This window comes from Ovis canadensis, chromosome 22 (assembly GCF_042477335.2).
Source record: "Ovis canadensis isolate MfBH-ARS-UI-01 breed Bighorn chromosome 22, ARS-UI_OviCan_v2, whole genome shotgun sequence".
In the NCBI taxonomy this organism is placed as follows: domain Eukaryota; kingdom Metazoa; phylum Chordata; class Mammalia; order Artiodactyla; family Bovidae; genus Ovis; species Ovis canadensis.
The window spans coordinates 49,845,267-49,865,338 of record NC_091266.1 but is presented as its reverse complement, the minus strand read 5'-3'; the positions used below and the strand labels follow the sequence as shown (position 1 = coordinate 49,865,338).

General features: G+C 37.9%; 1 protein-coding gene across 1 annotated transcript in view; it reads left to right on the top strand.

Annotated features, from left to right (window-relative positions):
• Nucleotides 1-13,456, top strand: part of CCDC186 (coiled-coil domain containing 186) — a 39,249-nt gene extending 25,793 nt beyond the window's left edge. Inside the window, exons 10-16 of the mRNA XM_069567593.1 lie at nucleotides 918-1,060; nucleotides 3,792-4,047; nucleotides 4,840-5,029; nucleotides 6,162-6,242; nucleotides 8,405-8,615; nucleotides 10,107-10,326; nucleotides 11,007-13,456. Coding sequence (XP_069423694.1) covers nucleotides 918-1,060; nucleotides 3,792-4,047; nucleotides 4,840-5,029; nucleotides 6,162-6,242; nucleotides 8,405-8,615; nucleotides 10,107-10,326; nucleotides 11,007-11,090 — 1,185 coding nt within the window. The 3' untranslated portion in view covers nucleotides 11,091-13,456. The remainder of the gene's footprint in view (nucleotides 1-917; nucleotides 1,061-3,791; nucleotides 4,048-4,839; nucleotides 5,030-6,161; nucleotides 6,243-8,404; nucleotides 8,616-10,106; nucleotides 10,327-11,006) is intronic.
• Nucleotides 13,457-20,072: the final 6,616 nt, after the last annotated feature.

Below are 20,072 nucleotides of genomic sequence, written 5' to 3'. Positions count from 1 at the left end.
TTCTTTATGCCAGTACTTTGAGGTAGGTTCAGTTCAGTTCAGTCACTCAGTCATGTCCGACTCTTTGCGACCCCATGAATCACAGCACACCAGGCCTCCTTGTCCATCACCAACTCCCGGAGTTCACTCAGACTCATGTCCATCGAGTCAGCGATGCCATCCAGCCATCTCATTCTCTGTCGTCCCCTTCTCCTCCCACCCCCAATCCCTCCCAGCATCAGAGTCTTTTCCAGTGAGTCAACTCTTCGCATGAGGTGGCCAGAGTACTGGAGTTTCAGCTTCAGCATCATTCCTTCCAAAGAAATCCCAGGACTGATCTCCTTCAGAATGGACTGGTTGGATCTCCTTGCAGTCCAAGGGACTCTCAAGAGTCTTCTCCAACACCACAGTTCAAAGGCATCAATTCTTCGGCGCTCAGCCTTCTTCACAGTCCAACTCTCACATCCATACATGACCACTGGAAAAACCACAGCCTTGAGTAGACGGACCTTTTTTGGCAAAGTAATGTCTCTGCTTTTGAATATGCTGTCTAGGTTGGTCATAACCTTCCTTCCAAGGAGTAAGCGTCTTTTAATTTCATGGCTGCAATCACCATCTGCAGTGATTTTGGAGCCCCCCAAAATAAAGTCTGACACTGTTTCCACTGGTTCCCATCTAGGGAAGGTATATCCTCTTCAGAGGAGAAAATGGAGGTGCAGCAAAAATGAAGTGGCATGCTGAAACTGCCATGACTAAATCATGAGGAATCTGAGACTGAAACACAGGAGTATTAACTTCTTGCTGTATTTTCTTCATGTTAATTAATACTGCTTCACAATTCAGCTTAGATTATTAAAATATACCCACTATCTGAAATAGCTAATAAGGAACAAGAAAATACCGTTTTGTAGTTTAACTTGCTTGTGATTATTTGATAGGTAAAATGTCTAGAAGATGAACGATTGAGGACAGAAGATGAATTATCAAAATATAAAGAGATTATTAATCGCCAAAAAGCTGAAATTCAGAATTTGTTGGACAAAGTGAAAACTGCAGATCAGATACAGGAGCAGCATCAGAGGTATAAAATGAGCAACTTCTGTTTGTGCTAATCAAGAGGCTTTTTGATTCTACCTAAGTTGCTGTTTTTAAATGCAGTCATTGCATTAAATAAGAATAATCTTATATTTTACTAGGCAAAAAAAATTTTTTTAATCCCTATCTTCATTTGAACTGTTTTGGGTTATTTTTGAGGTTCCCAACACAGCTTCTAAAAATCAAAGTTTATATTCTTATGTAAACATTGGCAGTAATTATTTATAAGACAAAATGGATTATGGGTTTGTTTTTTTTTAATCCATTCCTTAGCTTTCAAATTCTGTTACTTATACACAGTAGTGTTTCTTCTAAAAGGTAGATTTGTATCTTTGTCTGTATCTTTGCATGTATATAGCTTGCGATCAGGAGGTAAAATTATTCCTTGTCTTCTTATAACACCAGTTAGCTGAGTTCTACTTAGGACTTTACCTGACAAAGCCTGGATTCAGACTGGATCCAAATATCTTCTTTTTTATACCCTACCAACACCCAGGCTGCTGAGTGTTGCTGAAGAGATCTTCACCATCATCCAGATGCTGCTGCTATAAATTCATGGTTAGCAACCTCAGCTGGGACTACTACTGCACCCCCAGGCCTACCATATGTCCTTAGACTCTTCTCCCCTGTCTTAGCGTCTGTTCCGAACCATCCTGCTTTCACGGTGACCTCCTCTCTCTCCTTGCTCTTTATTCTTGGCAGAAAAAAGGAGCTGTAAATGGACAGCTCCGCCTCTTGCTGTCAGTCTTATGAGCTTGCCTGCATCTGCAGTCATTTTTCTTTTCCTTCTGTTTTTGTGCAAGAAATGTTCCTATTTCTGAATCAGATTGTGGTCTCTCCTTCTGCTGTGGATCCCATGCTCTTCTGCCTTCTCAGGGTCTTCCTTGATCATTGCTTCTTTTTCCTTTATCTCTTACCTCCCTCTTTTCACTGTCTCCCTCTTTTCTTCTGTCTACATTTAAATGTTACTCCATCTTAAAAACTTCAGAAGTCCTATGATCGCGCTTCTCCTTTTCTTCACAACCACGTCTTTATAGAATCATCTGTAGCCCTCCTCCATTTCTTTGCATCCTTTGCTCTTCTATTTCCCTCCATTTTCTTCAAGCTTCCCCAGTGTACCATTACAGACTGCTAATACATCCTTAAATATAGTAGATACTTCCCAGATTAAGCCATGCTTGAGTGTTCAGCATGGACACACTAAGCCCCTTACCTTTCTTGACATGCCTCCATTCCTTTGGCTGAAGCCAAATGAATTTCGCTGTGCTCTCCTGGTGTTCCTCCCCAACTTTCTGGCCAGTCTTTTTTGTCTCCTTGGCAGCCCTCTCTTTCTGTCATAAAGCTGTCTTTTATTCTTATTTTATTATACCCCTGGGTGATCCTAACTCTTCCTGTAATGTGTTGCAGAACCTTCACGTTATTATCTTTAACCCTTTTTGCTGAACTCTAGACATGCAAGTATCAAAGACATCTCAGACTTTTTAACATGTCCAAAACTGGTTCATCTGCCTTGCCTGCAAATACGTTTCTCTGATGTTGCTGAGATGAGTGATGAGTGTGACATCCAAACGATTTTCCAATCCAGAAACCTGGGGGTTACCCTTGGCTCGTCTATCCTTTCCCTCCCACGTCACCAGTCACAAAATATTTTTGATGCTAACTCGTTAATATCTTTCAAGTCCATTTACTTTTTACATTCCCGTTGCTACTACCATCATCTAAGCCATTATCAGCTCTCATCTAGAAAACTGCCACAGCTTCTAAACTGTTGTTGTTGTTTGCTTACTTCCCTTTTAGTCAGTTTACTACAGTGTAGTTAACATGATCTTTTTAAAAAAGGAAGTCTCAGACCTTTCAGTGATTTCCCATTGCCTCAAGGATTGCCTGGTGAGTGCAGATGTCTTAACGTGGCTTGAATGATCATTAGTAACATTGCTTCTCCTCCTCTGCATTCTCCTTTTTCATTCCGTGTTTCAGCAGTAGTTGGTTAATAAACATTGATTAATTGTCTCCTAGTTAGGGTTATATAGATGTGGAGCCCTGTGTAAGTGCTAGGATATAGTATGGTCTTTATCCTCATCAGCATTGAATATCTGTCTGTTAGTATCAGCAAGACGTCCTTCTCTCGTTCCCTTCCCAGCTTTGCACATACTGTTTCGTCTGCCTGGAATGTGATGTCTTCTGCTCACTCCTACTTCTGCTCTTATTCAGGAATTTGCACTCTGTGGCCCATAAGGCGATTCCAGCTCACTCCCTCTTTTTGTAGAGAAACTTTTTTGGGGCACACAGCCACTCTCGTTCCTTTATGTGTTGTGTGGCCGCTCTCACACTACAGCGGCTTAGTTAGAACAGTTGCAACAAAGGCCATGTGCCCCAGAAACCTATGTTGTTTACTCTCTGGGTCTTTTATAGGAAAAGTTTGCTAACCCTTTAAGTATTATTTTAATCACTCACACTCTGTGCTTTCATCATCAAAAATGTTTTTTCACAGTGCTTGATTAAAAGCTCTTTGAAAGCAGGAGTTAAATCAGTCTTGCTTATAGCTCTTAGTGAGCTCTTAGTTCCTAGCATATATTAGGCATTTGTAGTGCTCCAAATAAGTATTTGAATGAATGAATAAAAGTACCTTTTAAAGCATTTCAGTCAATGAAAATTCTCAAACCCTTAATGTCCTTTAATAGTTAATTTTTTTCTTAAATATAAACTTTGTTTTTTAGAGGTAAACAAGAAATTGAAAATTTGAAGGAAGAAGTGGAAAGTCTTAATTCTTTGATTAATGACCTACAAAAAGACATCGAAGGCAGTAGGAAAAGAGAATCTGAGCTACTACTGTTTACAGAAAAGCTCACTAGTAAGAATGCACAGCTTCAATCTGAATCCAATTCTTTGCAGTCACAGTTTGATAAACTTTCCTGTAGTGAAAGTCAGTTACAAAGCCAATGTGAACACATGAAACAGACAAATATGAATTTGGTAAGTATTAGTGTACATTTAACTTTTAAGGCAACACAGCAAGAAGCACAAATTAAGTTTTACTTTCATGCATTGGAGAAGGAAATGGCAACCCGCTCCAATGTTCTTGCCTGGAGAATCCCAGGGACGGGGGAGCCTGGTGGGCTGCCGTCTATGGGGTCGCACGGAGTCGGACACGACTGAAGCGACTCAGCAGCGGCAGCGGCAGAGATGTAACCCTAATGGTGGATGATTAAGCTCTTCTTGGTGGGACGGGGACTTTCTGATCATTTCAAATGCTATGAGAAATGTCAGTTTTTCCTTTCAACTTACGTGTTTTATAATAAAATTTTTCCCTAACATTGTTATGAAGAAGTATTTCATTTTTGAAAGTAAGAAAACCAGGATTTTTGCCATTCCTAACTGGAATTACCATGTATTTCTTAATAGGACTTTAAATTTCTGTATTTTTATAGCTTAAATTAAAATGGTTTTAATATTTCCAAGTTGTGGGGGGGGTCTTAAGTTACTCCTAAAAATAATTTAGGACTCTAGTCCAAAACTACAGAAACCTGTATCGCATGTTGTTTTGCTTGTGTGGGGTGTCAGATGCATTAAAATATCACTCCTCCCCTTCACCCCCCCCACCCCGCTTTACTGCATAAGAAATTTGAGGAACACAGTTAACAACCTGGTAAGGAGTGATGATAGAAGAATTCAGTACCAAAGACCTTGTATTTTTAAGGTTTTAAACTCTGAGCAATAATTAAAACATATCAGAAATTGGTATTTTTATCTTATTTTAATATTTAGGAAAGTAGATTGTTAAAAGAAGAAGAACTGCGAAAAGAGGAAGTCCAGGCTCTGCAAGCTGAACTCACTTGTACACAAACTGAAGTTAAAGCATTGAGTACCCAGGTTGAAGAATTAAAAGATGAGTTAGTGACTCAAAGACGTAAACACGCCTCTAGTGTCAAGGATCTTACCAAACAACTTCAGCAAGGTATACAGTTCTTCTGCATTTAGATCTTAAGTGTTCTTGTTTCTTTTTGTTGAAGGATTTATAGAAAAAATATGTTTTACATTAGTTTCTCCCACATTGGGTAGAGCTGTAGGCTCTTCTTAATGTTCATAAACCAAATGACTGACCTTGTTGTTTCATAAATAGTTTAAAGCATGTTCTATGCTAAAATACTTTTATTCACAGAATCACAGAATATAAGAATGGGGAAAGTGCCTTTCCAGGACAGCAATTACATGATACTGTCAATGAAAAGCGTTTAAGTATTTGTTCTCCAGTTTGTAAATTGTAAACATGTATCACTCTGTTTTATGCACATTAGAAAAACATGAAAAATATAAATTTATGAAGATCAGATTAAATACAAGTAGAGTGCTAGTATTTTCTGCCTGCACTTGTCTATGAATTGTTATGTACAGCATCTAGGGTACCTGCACCCACCTTGATGATCTCTAACTTAGAGATCGTTGAATCCTAACCCTTAATTTTAGGGGAAACTGAGATCCAGAAAAGTTATAAATTTCCAGAACACAACGATTGACAGCTAGAACTGGAACTCAAATTTCTGTCATTTAAAAATTTATACAGTTTTTGGAGTCTGCTATGTGATTGGATACACAACTGAATAAAAGATAGTCTGACGTCCTGTTCTCTACTACTGCCCACTGTTTTATTTGTATTAAAATAGGGTGACATACAGTAATATGGTAAAAGGGACTTAGCATTTACTTAATAGAAATATATTCAGATACTTGCCAGAAGAATTTAGTTTTCATAGATGTAATTGAAGGGAAATTTGGGGGGATTTTCTGGTACTGTGGAGTTCTTTTAAATCTTCCAGGACTCCAGAAGTTAGATTCTGTGTGCCTAAATGATGTCAGTATCCGTTGTTATCATAATGTTATTTCCATGTATTTTGTATTTGACCTGTGCGTTTCTAGATGTCCTTTTATGTGAATGACCCTACAGACCTCCTGTTGAAAGTATGTATTCAAGAAATTTCTTTTGTCACTTATGCCATTTTGGCCTAAGTGATTTTAGCAGTTAAAATCAGAGATAATGGGGGCAGGTGGTCATGATTGTTGTTACAAGTAATCCATTTCTTTTCCTGCAGCACGAAGAAAGTTAGATCAGGTTGAGAATGGAAGCTGTGATAAAGAAGGCAGCAGCATGGGAAGTCGCTCTAGTTCATCAGGTAAAAACTAATGCTTTTATAGTTGTTTTTCAGTGATTGATTATCAAAAGAAACAGCATTTTTTGTTTTACAAGGTATCGATATGTTTTTCTGTCATTTTGAATTATATAAAACAGTGGTTATACACAATTATATTGTAAAAAATATTTCCAGTTAAAACATTTAAGTTCTAATCATTACACAGGATTTTAAGTTTGTCATGGGGTTCTATACCATCTGTCTCCTTACCTCCTTTTCCTTACCTGCTTTTTCATTCTGTGCGTCAATTTCTTCTTCCATTTTTCAGTTCATATTTATATCCATCTCTATAGAAAGATACGGTCTAGCACGTCTTCCATTTTCTTTTAATTTTATATTGCTTTTAACACCTGAGACCTAATGAGATGGGGTCATCATTATATTTCAGATTTTATATATATATATGTATGTATTTCTGAATCTTTTTGCTTTTTCATGGTAAATATGCCTCTTGTTGAGTCGCTCAGTCATGTCCAACTCTATTTGCGACCCCATGGACTGCAGCCCCTCCAGGCTCCTCTGTCTATGGAATTCTCGAGGCAAGAATACTAGTGTGGGTTGCCATGTCTTTTACTAAAATATGCCTCTAGTTTAAAGCAAAAATTAATAGTCTATAAAATTGATTGATAGCATTGTGAAAATGATAATTAGCAAAATATCAGCATATTTATCATATTTGGAATGCCAGGAACCATGCCGAGTGCTTTAAACATATCATCTACTCACAGAACAGTCATGTGAGATAAGTGTTGTAATTCCCATTTTATAAATGGGTTAACTTAAAATTCAGAGTGGTTCCATCAGTTCAGTTCAGTCACTCAGTTGTGTCCAACTCTTTGTGACCCCATGGACTGCAGCACGCCAGGCCTCCCTGTCCATCACCAACTCCCGGAATTTACTCAAAGTTGTCCATTGAGTCGGTGATGCCATCCAACTATCTCATCCTCTGTCGTCCCCTTCTCCTCCCACCTTCACTCTTTCCCAGCAGCAAGGTCTTTTCCAGTGACTCAGTTCTTTGCATCAGGTGGCCAAAGTATTGGAGTTTCAGCTTCAGCATCAGTCCTTCCAATGAATATTCAGGACTGATTTCCTTTAGGATGGACTGGTTGACTGCAGCCATGAAATTAAAAGACATTTGCTCCTTGGAAGAAAAGCTAATGACCAGCTTAGACAGCATATTAGAAAACAGAGACATTACTTTGCCAACAAAGGTCTGTCTAGTCAAAGGTATGGTTTTTCCAGTAGTCATGTATGAATGTGAGGGTTAGACTATAAAGAAAGCTGAGCGCCGAAGAATTGATACTTTTGAACTGTGGTGTTGGAGAAGACTCAGTCCTGACTTTCCCCAAATCCATAGTGACAGAACTCAAACTCTAGAAGCTGCATGCCACAACATTTTCACTGCCTCCTAGGAGTTGCACAGTAGGGGAAAAACATCAATAACTCTTATAATAGTGGAAAAATTGTATAGTAGAAAGAACATGGGTTTGAGATTACACATAGGTATTTAGATCCCAGCTCTACCATTTACTAGTGTATAACCTTGGATAAGATAATATTACTTAAACCTATAAAATGAGATTGGAAAAAAATACGTCTTTGTAGTATTAAAAGAGATTAGAAATTCTCCTCAACGGATATTGGTAAAAAGAAATAGCTACCATTTAGTTATTGCTTACGGTATGATGTACTAACTCATTTAAATGAGGATAGCAGTCCAATGAGGCAGATCATATTATGGTTCCCAGTTTTAAATGATGTGACTGTGATAGAGTCCAAAGTCACAAAGCTACTAGGAGGGCTAGCTCCAGAGCTTACCCTACTGGTTATATTCTGTCTTGTGACTTTTTCCTCTTTCTGTGTGTCTCTGTTTAATTTTGGTGTCTTGAGTTTCTCGTTTCTCTATTGCCACTTCCTATTTCTGTTTTTAGAAACATACTAGACCCTTTATTCTATCATCAGTCTATTCAAAAACAAGAACTCAGGTTAGATATGGTCAGGTATGACTTGAGTTCTGTGCCCAACGCTGTTAGATTGAATATTTGAAAATGATAGAAGAAATAATGCCTGAAATTAGAGTTGACTCCAGACTAAGTACAATAAGTTATTTATTTATTTATTTATTTATTTATTTTGGTCTTAAGGGTCCCTCAATGCTCGAAGCAGTGCAGAAGACCGATCTCCAGAAAATACTGGGTCGTCAGTAGCTGTAGATAACTTCCCAGAAGTAGACAAGGCCATGCTGATTGAGAGGATAGTAAGGCTGCAGAAAGCACATGCCCGGAAAAATGAGAAGATAGAATTTATGGAGGATCACATCAAACAGCTGGTGGAAGAAATTAGGAAAAAAACAAAGTATGTATTCTTTTTCATTTCTGTTCCTTTGTTTATGGCTGCGCTGGGTTTCTGTTGTCGCATGCCAGCTTTCTCTAGGTGTGGTGAGCCGTGGCTACTCTGGTTGTGGTACTTTGGCTCCTCACTGTGGAGGATTCTCTTGTTGCAGACCGCAGGCTCTAGGGCACGCAGGCTCCATAGTTGTGGCGCACGGGCTTAGTTGCCCCTCGGCACATGAAATCCTCCCAGACCAGGGATTGAACCTAGGTCCTCTATAGTTGGCAGGTGGATTCCTAACCACTGAACCAAAGGGAAGTCCCGAAGTTTGTGTTATTATGGTACTGGGATCTGTGTTCAAAATACCATTATTCATACGATAAAGTTACTGAGTTCAAATTTAATTATTTCAAGAGCCTTTCTTTCAAAAATTTTTTTTAAACTATGATCATTTAGTTCTCAATCTTATGGGTCATGTATTTTTGTTCTAGGTTTTGGGAATACAGAAATGAAAGCAAGCATAGGTTTTTCCTTTAAGGTGATATAGAGTTCTGTAGGTGTTGATTTTTTTACTAGAATAACTTTGAACTTAAAAACAGATTGTGCTCTGCTTAGCTTCTAATTTTCAAGATGGTGGTTCTAAGAGATAATGGGGTTGTGGATTATCATTCCTATTGAGCAGGACACAGTGAGGTATTATAGATTTAGGGAAAAATTTGCCCATGAGTTTTATTTAAAAAATTTTTGTTTAAGTTACCAAAGCCATTCTTCTTTTTTTCCCACACATTTATTTGTATTTCTTTATGTTTGTCTGTGCTGGGTCTCTGTTGCAGCGTGTGGGATCTAGTTCCTCTACCAGGGATTGAACCTGTGCCCCCCTACGTTGGGAGCATTGAATCTTAGCCACCAGACCACCGGGGACATCCCTGCTCATGACTTTTAAAAGAAGAAGACAACATAAGTTTTAAGTTTAGTGGCAAGAAAATAGAAAATATTAACTGAAACTGGAACAATAAATTGTTCACATATTTTGATTTACATAAGGAAAAAAATAGAGCCATGTTTATATATCTTAAATCTAAACACCATGTTTTAACAAAAATGGGATCATTTGAGAAGCCATCTGAAGAAGAAAAATTCCCTTATTTTGTAATACTTGCTGAGTTGCTTCAGTCATGTCTGACTCTTTGCGACCCTATAGACTGTATGTAGCCTGCCAGGCTCCTCTGTCCACAGGATTCTCTAGGCAAGAAACTGGAGTGGGTTTCTATGCCCTCTCCAGAGGATCTTCCCAACCCAGGGATTGAACCCGAGTCTTTTATGTCTCATTGGCAGGCTGGTTCTTTGCCACTAGCGCCACCTGAGAAGCCCCTATTTTCTAATATAGTTCTGTTATTAACCTAATATGTAATTATTTCATGCATCATCTTTACACTTATGATTAGCTCACTCTTGAAAATTGCAGTGTTTATAAATTCTGCAGGGACGTAATTGTCATAGTGTTTTATTTTACAGAATAATTCAGAGTTACATTTTACGAGAAGAATCAGGCACACTTTCTTCAGAGGCATCTGATTTTAACAAAGTGCATTTAAGTAGGCGGGGTGGCATCATGGCGTCTTTGTACACGTCCCATCCAGCCGATACTGGATTAACATTGGAACTGTCTTTGGAGATCAACCGGAAACTACAGGCTGTTTTGGAGGATACATTGCTGAAAAATATTACTTTGAAGGTATTTGTATTTCTCATTCACTTACCAACCAAGAAACATGGCAGAAATGGTACCTCTCTTATTCAGTCTAACACATGGATGGACTGTTTCTGTAAGGAAGTTTAGCCATTGTTTCCATAGATGAAATTTTATGTTTTTCTCTTATTGAAAAATGTAATTTTTAAAATTAACAAGGAAAGAAAGATATAGCAAAAAAAAATGAGTATAGCTATTGGATAGACTCCCTAAGATGAGTCATTTACTTTGCAATGGAAAGTCTTTAACATATATTACAATAGTTATAATTGATTACTGAGGCATTAAGATTGAGGTATTTATTTTCTAATGTATTTTCCAGCTATATTTTATTTTTTGCAGCTGTTATCTGACCCAGCTATTCTGTTTGTGCTGTTTGGGCGTTAATGGTTAGTAATGGGTTAAAAAAATTTTTGTTTTAATCTGATAATACTTTTATACACTAAAATTTGCTATAGCTTTAGTAAAAAGATTAAGTATGATTCTGAAGTATGCAGGATTGCTGCACTGAAAACATGTATGTGCAAAGTTTATCTCACGTGGCAGATACGACTGTGTATCACTGTTTAGTTCAAAATTTAGGGGAAAACAGTTCGAATCGAATCTTTTTACTTATTACACTCAGTAGTTCTGTTTTCTTTTCCCTCTTTTTCCAACTGTTAAAGGAAAATCTGCAAACGCTTGGAACAGAAATAGAACGTCTTATTAAACACCAGCATGAACTAGAACAGAGGACGAAGAAAGCCTAACACAAAGCTCTTCCTCAGTGAGCAGACGAAAGCCGCACAAGGAGCAGGGGCCACTGCCCAGCACTGCGGGAAACTCCTCCCTTCGTGTGTCAGCCAGTAAAAAGTTTGTTTTGCTCCATCTGTATAAAAAAGTACCTTTTTACAATACAAATGCATTGCTGTGTATACTGTAAGAATGTAAGCTCTGATGAAACTTGTTCTTGTCCAGTGACAGCCTGTCACTGAATCTGAACAACTGAATTAAATTCGCTGATAGTCATATGAAGTGCTGAACATTACAACAAGGGCTTTTGAAAACCCCTTCTCCGTATTTCTTCCCTTTAAAATATATAATGTCAAAAATGATTTCACTTTCTAAAATTATGCATGAAAGGACAGGTGTTAATCATTCAGTAATATGCTATTTCTCCAACATGAATAAAACTAAAGAAATGAAGAAAGCTTTGTTTTTGACATTCTGATACAGCGTTTGCTTGTGTGTTAGGGACGCCAGTGAGTTCTTAAATCCTTTGGTCTTCATGGAAGCGGATAGGAAAGCTGCTCTTGGTGACTAGCAGGGACCGGCACTGTATGCTTCTTTCAGGTTTCCTTATTTGTGCTAGGAACATTGTTTTCAGGTTTGATTTGAGTTAATTGTTACATTTTTTAAAATCTCTAGTTACATAAACTATGATTTGAAAATTCCTGTGGACTTCAGCTATATTTTAAAATGTGAAGTGAATTAGTCATTAGAACCAAGAGATGAGTAATGAATTCTTTGAAACAGAAATACTTTAGTTTTACTGACATCAAGTATAAAGATGAATATAAGATACTTATGAAGAACCAGTTCCCAAGAGAATCCAGCACAGGGCACTGTTAACCATTTTATCTGTGCACCATTCTTTACTGTTAGTTTAATTATATGTTATAGTGGTGTGATCTTACAGCCCCTAAATGTGCTGTGTTTCAATAAATAATTACATCCTTGTAACCAAAGGAGTTTTAGAGCCAAATTTATGTATCCTGTTGGATTTTTACAATATTTATTTAAGATATGCACTCAAGTGTTGCTGGTCACAGTATCAGTATTTCTGTCACTGAACTTTTTTCTCATGTCTCATAATTTCTCACTGTGATTTTCTACATTTCATTATATTCAGATCATTTCTATAATGATACCTTGGCATATACACAGATGTTGCAGCAAACTTCATTTTTGTTTTGAATTTTTGCACCCTTCTTTTCCTCTCAAGAGAAGTAAGCATTGAGGTGATGGATTAAAAGCCTTCAAAGAATTGTATGGCTTTACCAGTTGGGCTGGGCTTTTGATGGCAATGTCCCTTTAATGTCTTTTAACTTTTTTTTTTTAAATTGACTTACCATTGTGTAAAAAGATCATTTACTAAAGGTTAGATGATTCATTGTAGCATCTTATTTTTTCTGTATATTGAGTTAATAGGTTTCATCCAAAAACAAAATCTTTTCACTTCAAAATGGAAATAGAAGTTCAGAAACACTTTATATTTAAAATAGCTGTAAGTTTTAGTCTTACCGTAATGTGTCTTTTTACCAGTAATAATTTATCAAAATAAAGAAATGAGGGTAAGTGCAATCACATCTGAATTATTTTCCTAGTTGTTTTTGATAATAGTATTGATGCTCCCAAAGACTGTTTAGTCAATGTAACTAAATTTTTACAGCTTCTTATGTGATACAGGTTCATACACTACAGTATTTGTTTTTTTCCTTCCAGGACATAAAATATGTTAATGGAGACCAAATAGTGGTCAGATCTACAATATTCTATGTCTGTACACTTTAAAAATATATATGTACATGCACACATTTTTGCATACATATATTGCATATGAAAATGAAACATTCCAATATTGACATTTGTTCCAGCATTCATTTAAAGACGCTTAGTGTTTAAACAGTTTTAGAAGAATGCAATTATAAACCATATATTGACTTATTACTCCCCCCATAAATGCAAGGAACTGTGAAAAATTTGAAGAAAATGTTTATTTTCCTTTTGTTCTTTAGTTTCTACTATATCGTTTTGTATATAGATCATGACTGAGCAAAAGTGTGTACAGCAAGGTGCATTTATCAGGTCTCTCTCTAGACTGACCCACAGATCCTGATTAAGCATTTAGAAGGCAATATACGGAAAGAAGAATGTGGTGTCCAGGAAAGGAAAATGGTGTAGATAAATGATAAACTTGACTTCTGGGAGAAATTTTGGTTTGTCTGTTTATTATTAATTAAACACATCAAAGGCTGTTCTTGTTAGCACTATTTTGATTTCTTTGAAGAGGAAATTATTTTTGTGTGTATGTATACATACATATGCACTTTACTATGTTTTAATTTTAAAACAGGCTAACTTTTAACAGGGTAAAGTCTGAAGTGGTATGGGAAAAAGGCAGTCACAGTAAGTATGCACTTTTTACTAGGTTTTAATTTTAAAGTGAATACTTACTGTGACTGCCTTTTTCCCGTACCACTTCAGACTTTAGCCTGTTAAGCTCTAAGGATTGAAAATGGTGGGTGTGAACAGTAGAATGAGTTTAAACTTCAGTTTGTTTTTTAAACTTTCTATCCATAACCATTTAAAGCAATTTATCTTGAAATTAAATTTTGTCAGGCTACCAACAAATGTTATTTGTTCATATAATAAACACATTTATTGAAAACCCCTTTATTGCCAGGCACCATACAGGGTGTCAACATTATACTGTAGACAGGCTAGACAGGGCAATTCGTGTCAGCATGGAGCTTATGGTCTAGTGGAAACCGCTGGGAGGCAGCCTTTGAGTCTCTGCAGCCCAAAGCCAGCCCTTATCAGTAGGTTAATGCACTGTGCACGTAGGTGATCCAGAAGTCTCACTCTGGCATGAAGCTTTGGGAAATGAATCCTTGCTGAGATACACTGAGAGCAAATCATTGGTTTTGTGGTGGTTCTGCACATTTCCTAACTTTTTTCACAGTTTGATGTTTAATTATTGTTTTAAGAAGGGGAAAAAAAAATCCAGTGACCATAAAATGGCACTTAATTTTTGCCGTTTTAGTAAATTATTAATGTCCACTTGATGCTCATAAAGATGACTCTAATCATGGTGTCATGTTTGTTTCTAAATTGTTTCGCAGTATATTATTTTCTAAAGATTTTTACATATAATTTCAGATGAGGATTTATCAGTAGAAGAAAAAAAGCGCTGGAAACTATTAGTACTGTAAATGTTGTATATGTTACCCTGATGAAAATATTTGTATCAATCATGGTATTCCATATGGTTAATTTGCCTTATGAATGCTGGATTCAGTGGTCTGTCTTCCAATAACCTTATTTTTAAAATGAAAGATTTCTTTTTTGACACTAAGATTGTTCATGTTTAATACCGGTTGGTGGCACTAGAAACCTGAAAAATTTTCAAGACTGAACAAGAGAAGATAATCAGAGAATCCAAACAGAATTTTTCAGGAAAATAAATGAAAAATATAATTGTATATTAAAGATGTATTTTCTTCTGAAATGAAATTCTTTTTTAAAATGCATATAGCTGTCCATTTTGACAATGATGAAACTTGTTTATCTTCCAAAGTTCATATATATATGTGTGTATTGTACAGATAATCTTTAGTTTGATTACACTGTTCATTTTGTAAATATCTTTCTGTATAAAATGAAGCTTTTCAAGAGAATTTTATGTATATACTGTACTTATTAAATAGGAAATGCCTGTTTACCAAGTTGTATTTTACTGGCATCTTTGATTATTTACACATACCACTACTAACAGATTGTCCAGACTTCACAAGACTGAAATTGCTTAAATGTTCCTTTTTAAACCAGATTAATAAGAATTTTTGCTTTCCATTTTCGTCTTTATTCTACTAATTACAAGTCAGTGAACAATAGTAAACTAATCGAATGCCAAGTTGTATTTTAAATTTTTGTCTAAATTATTGATAGCAAAACCTGGCCTTTTGTAAAAGGCTGCCTATATGAAAATTTCTCATCGAACTTGACAAGCCAGGAATAAATTCAGATTTTCCACAAAACTATGGAACTTACTTGCCCAAATTATCTAGGTTTAATAATAAAGATCTAATCGGTTCAATAAAAAGATATTGAAATGGCATGAGCTTCATACAGGTAACCTGTATAATGGATATTTCACATCGTGGTGTGTTGTTTTCCATTTCTCATAACAGTTCGGGTACACACAGATTATGCCGCATTCCTTAAAGAGTTCCATATTGGAAAGAATCCCCTGAAATCAGGATCCTTAAAATAAAGGTACAATTAATAGAATTGAGGAAGCTTTGCTGACTGACTTAGTAATCTGTTTTCAGCGGCTTATAGATTTGTTTGCAAGAGAAAGGAGTATATAAAAGAGTGAATTTTTGGAAGAGAATAGCTTACTGTTCTTAACTGGTCAGTGTGACCTGCAGTTAGTTATAAAAGACCATTCCAATGAACTTGAACCCAAGCCTGCTTTTTTTTAAATTTCTTTTTAAAAAACTTATATTTCGGCTGCACTGGGTCTTTGTTGCTGCATGCGGGCATTCTCTAGTTGCAGTGGGCAGGGCCTACTCTTCATTGCAGTGCACGGCCTTCTCTTGGTGGCTTCTCTCGTTGCCGAGCACCGGCTCTAGTAGGTGCGGTACGCTGGCTCGGTAGCTCTGGTGCACGGGCTTATAGTTGCTTCTTAGTTGCCTGTGGAACCTTCCCAGACCAGGGATGGAACCTGTGTCCTCTGCGCTAGCAGGTGAATCCTTATCCACTGTGCCCCCAGGAAGTCCTGCTTTTTCTTACTAAGTCTGCTTCAATCAGTGAGTGTAGGATGAGTGCGCACTTCTTCAAGAGGACCAGCAACTTGGGAGGATGCCTCTGGCTGACCAGGGCTAATGCTGAGAACAGTGTGACCAGACTAGATGTCCCTGCCCCTGCAGAGATACACTATTAATTCCTAAATTACATTTAGGAGACTTGATTCTAGTTTTTTAAAAGAAGCACCCACTTAAGTCATATTCTATTTCAGAGGAATTTTCAGCCTTTTGAATTGTCCGAAGGCTGTGCTGCTAGCCAGTCAGATGATCTACCCATATTGCATTTCAGAAAAAAGGGGAAGAGGTAGGATGTTATATCTGAAAGAGGAATCTCTGCCATTTAACCCAGTGCAAAAAGAGTTCTATTGAAATTTTAGGATTCATTGAAATAAAGAGTTAGCCAACTTTTAGTTACATTTACTTGGAAACTAAATACTGGAATGGCTTTCCGTATCATCCATTTCACTGTGTGTTTATTTTTAATAATTAAAGACCCAAGGGCAAGATGTGTTTTCAGCATCCTTACATGTTACTTGTCCCAAAGCAGTTAAGCCTGCCATGGTATTTCTTAGGTTCTTTTTTTATGAAGTCTGACCAAATGCTGCCGTTGATCTAGTGTACCCGCCAACACGACAGAAACACTTTGAGCTCCTCCCACCAGAGCCCCCAATAGATCCCAACTACCCCCGTAAAACCCAGCTCCCTAGGAGTTCATGCTAAAGGGCTGGCTATTGCTTTGGGCTCCGAACCAGCTTCTCCCGGATTTTATGTTTTTGTGGTGTTTGTCATTTTTGTGTTATCCAGGCAAGCCTGGAAGGATGGAGGGAGAACCTGCTTGGGACTCACAGGCCAAGAACAGTCTCTTGCTTGCTGCCTAACTGGAATCCAGAATCCACTTTCTTATAGAAATGGTATTTTCAAACAGTGACTAACTCTCATCAAAATTTATGGGCTAGAAGGCTGTGTTTGCCTGTAACATTTATTACATTTTTTTCTTTACTTTTATGTGGTTAAATGCTTTCTGAGCTCCAAGGCACCAACTTTCAAAAAAAGCAGAGGCTTGGAAGCTTCAAGGCAGGATGGTGCTCCGCACACTCAAGCCCCAGATACCTCCTGAGAAATTTGATGATCCAATATTACAGTCTCACAAAGGTGTCGTGAAGTCTCAGAAGTCAGTCCGAGTCACTTGTTTGCAAAGTCCGTCCTCTAAAGCGCAAATGTTGCTGATGATTTTTAAAGATGGCACTCTACCTCCAGGCACAGTGTAGTTTCATTTCAGTAACAACTTTAGGATAAAGCAGAAGAGAATTTTTCCTTTTGTCTCTGTCCACACTCCCATCTCCCACACAAAACTTCACACACACCCAAAACAACAACCAGAACACTACTTGCCCAGAGCTGGTTTGGCTGTCTCTTGAGTTTCCAACCTTCATCACTTCCTTCAAATTCTGCTTGGATAGGCTTTTTTTACAAGTCAGTCAAGTGAGGAAGAGATAAAAGGGAAAAATGAGAAAGTTCAGCAAGATTCCTTGTCACATTCAGTTCCTTGTCAAATTGTATTTTGATGGTGGAAGTGCTCCGTATCATGTTTGTCTGTGCTGTGGATGGTATGCCACAGGAGGCAGGACCCACATAACGTGGCTGTTTACAGAGGATGTTCCATAGTGATTCCTGATGTCATTTTGTACATTTTTGTAAGTTCGACTAGAGATGTACAGCTTAACATATATCTATTATTTTTTTAAAAGGAGAGGATTTCCAGAAAGTTAAACACTGAATAGGAAACACTGAACACTAGAAGAAATTACTTTGTCTGATTGTTGAGGGGGGATGGAGGAGGGGGTGCCAGGTTTAAGGACGGAAGGATGGAAGTGAAAGTGAAAATCTGTCGTGTCTGACTCTGAGACCCCTTGGATGTCCATGGAGTTCTCTAGGCCAGAATACTGGAGTGGGTAGCCTTTCCCTTCTCCAGGGGATCTTCCCAACCCAGTGATCGAACTCAGGCTTACCTGCATTGCAGGTGGACTCTTTTCCAGCTGCGCCACAAGGGAAGCCCAAGAATGCAGGAGTGGGTAGCCTGTTGTTTCTTGAGCGAACCTTCCCGACCCAGGAATCAAACCGGGATCTTCTGCACTGCAGGTGGATTCTTTACCAACTGAGCTATCAGGGAAGCCCCTTTAAAAAGGATAAATTCATGTATGATATAGTTTAAAGTTGATTCTATTAAAACTTCCCCTCTAAAAAGAAAAAAAGCCGGTCAATCCTAAGAAACAATTAGAGTACACTGAAATGTTTTTCTAGGTTAATTTTCTGCCTTAAATGCTCATTAACATATCAATAGGTGTCATAGAGTAGTGGGAATGAGAAGCAGAGACCTTATCAGATTTTGGGGTGGGTAGGGTAGAGGTAAGGACCAAGTTCAAGTGAAGGTGAGGTCTGCAGAGATGGCTTGAGGGCACTGAGTCTCATGTTCTGATACAGCTGGTTGCATGATCCCTCCAACAATGAAGTTAAAAGCCCCTCTGATTGGTTGTGGACACTTGTCAGCATAAGAAAATAGTTTCCTATATGAGCATGGTTTGCCACGCAAGGTGTTCTTACGTCTTCTAGGGGTTTACCCAATGCTGTACTTACTTAGCCCGATAGCATTTAGGACCTAGTGTCTCTGGTCAGAAATAAATATAATGTACTATATTGCTTTTGCATGTTAAAAATGTGTATTTTCCTTTTGAAATGACAAGGAACACAGTTAAAGCACAAATATATCCGTGAGTGGGTTGAAGTCATAATTAGATTCTTTTTCTTTGTATTAATATGGTTTAAACAAAAAGACCAATCAACTGTTAAAGAAGATGGATGTGCGAGCTCGGGTGGTTTAGCAGACTCTTCGCTGGAGACTTGGCACCCCTCTTTTCTTCCTCTTTCTGATTGTCTTTTGACTAAGCTCTTCCTCTAACCGCAATCAGAGAAGTAGCAAAATCAGTCATTTTGTTCTCTGAAACCTCAGTAATGGTTTTGCAGAGGACTCAATTAATGGATGATACTATAATTGTTTCAGCACTTTGAGTTCCTTGAGCTTCTGAATTACCTGTGGGTATATCTTTGCCTGCTGCCCTGTTGGTGACTGTAATGGAGCCTCCCTTTCCGGCCCCATCTTCATCTAAGGCAGCTGGAGAACGCTGAGGGATGTAAAATGATCTGGACACGGATTTGCATGACCCTGCCCTGCCACTGATTGTGAAACCTTAAACACATGACTTAACCTCTTTGAGCTTCAGTTTTCTCACCTGTAAAATGGGGATGATAAAATGCGCTTTGCAGAGCTGTTCTGAGGATTAAATTGGGCACTGAATACGGAAGAACTGTGTAAACTGTGAAGTTCTGAGATGTGGCCAGATAAGCTAAATCTTTAAAAAGAAAGGGATAATTCCTGTTTTTACAAATACTATTATTAAAATGTTGAAGGATGTATATGTAATTGTATTATAAAGATTATTGCTTTAATAGAATAGCCTTTACGACAAAGTGAAAAAGCACTGTTAAATACAACTATGTATGTAAAGGCAAAGTTCTGATCAGATACATAGACTCAACACTGGCTTCCGCTGAGGCTCGCTACACCTTCTTTTAAAAAGACTTTTTTAATGTAAATGCTTCCCTGAGATTGCCATGTACACAGTGCTGTACTATTTGTTTCTTTATGGCAGTGCTGGGTCTCCATGGCTGTATGTGGGCTTTCTCTAGTTGCAGAGAGTGGGGGCTACTCTCTCGTTGAGAGTGCACGGGTTTCTCATGGAGGGGGCTTCCTTGTTGTGGAGCGTGGCTGTAAGCACACGGGCTTCAGTAATTGCAACACAGGGCTCATTAACTGTGACTCCCCGGCTCTAGAGCCATGCAGGCTTCAGAAGGCATGTAGAATCTTCCTGGACCAGGGATCAAGCCCATGTCTCCTGCATTGACAGGTGGATTCTTAGCCACTGGACATGGACTTGGCATGTGTACCACCAGGGAAGTCCCTGGTATACTTTCATATTTCGCTTTAAATTCTTGTTTCCAAAGTATTTTTCAATGTGTGCTCTTTTGCTATAGGTGGCTTGTAGAACTGTATTCTAAGAATTATATCACATGCCAGGCACCATAGGAGGTGCATAGTAAGAGAAA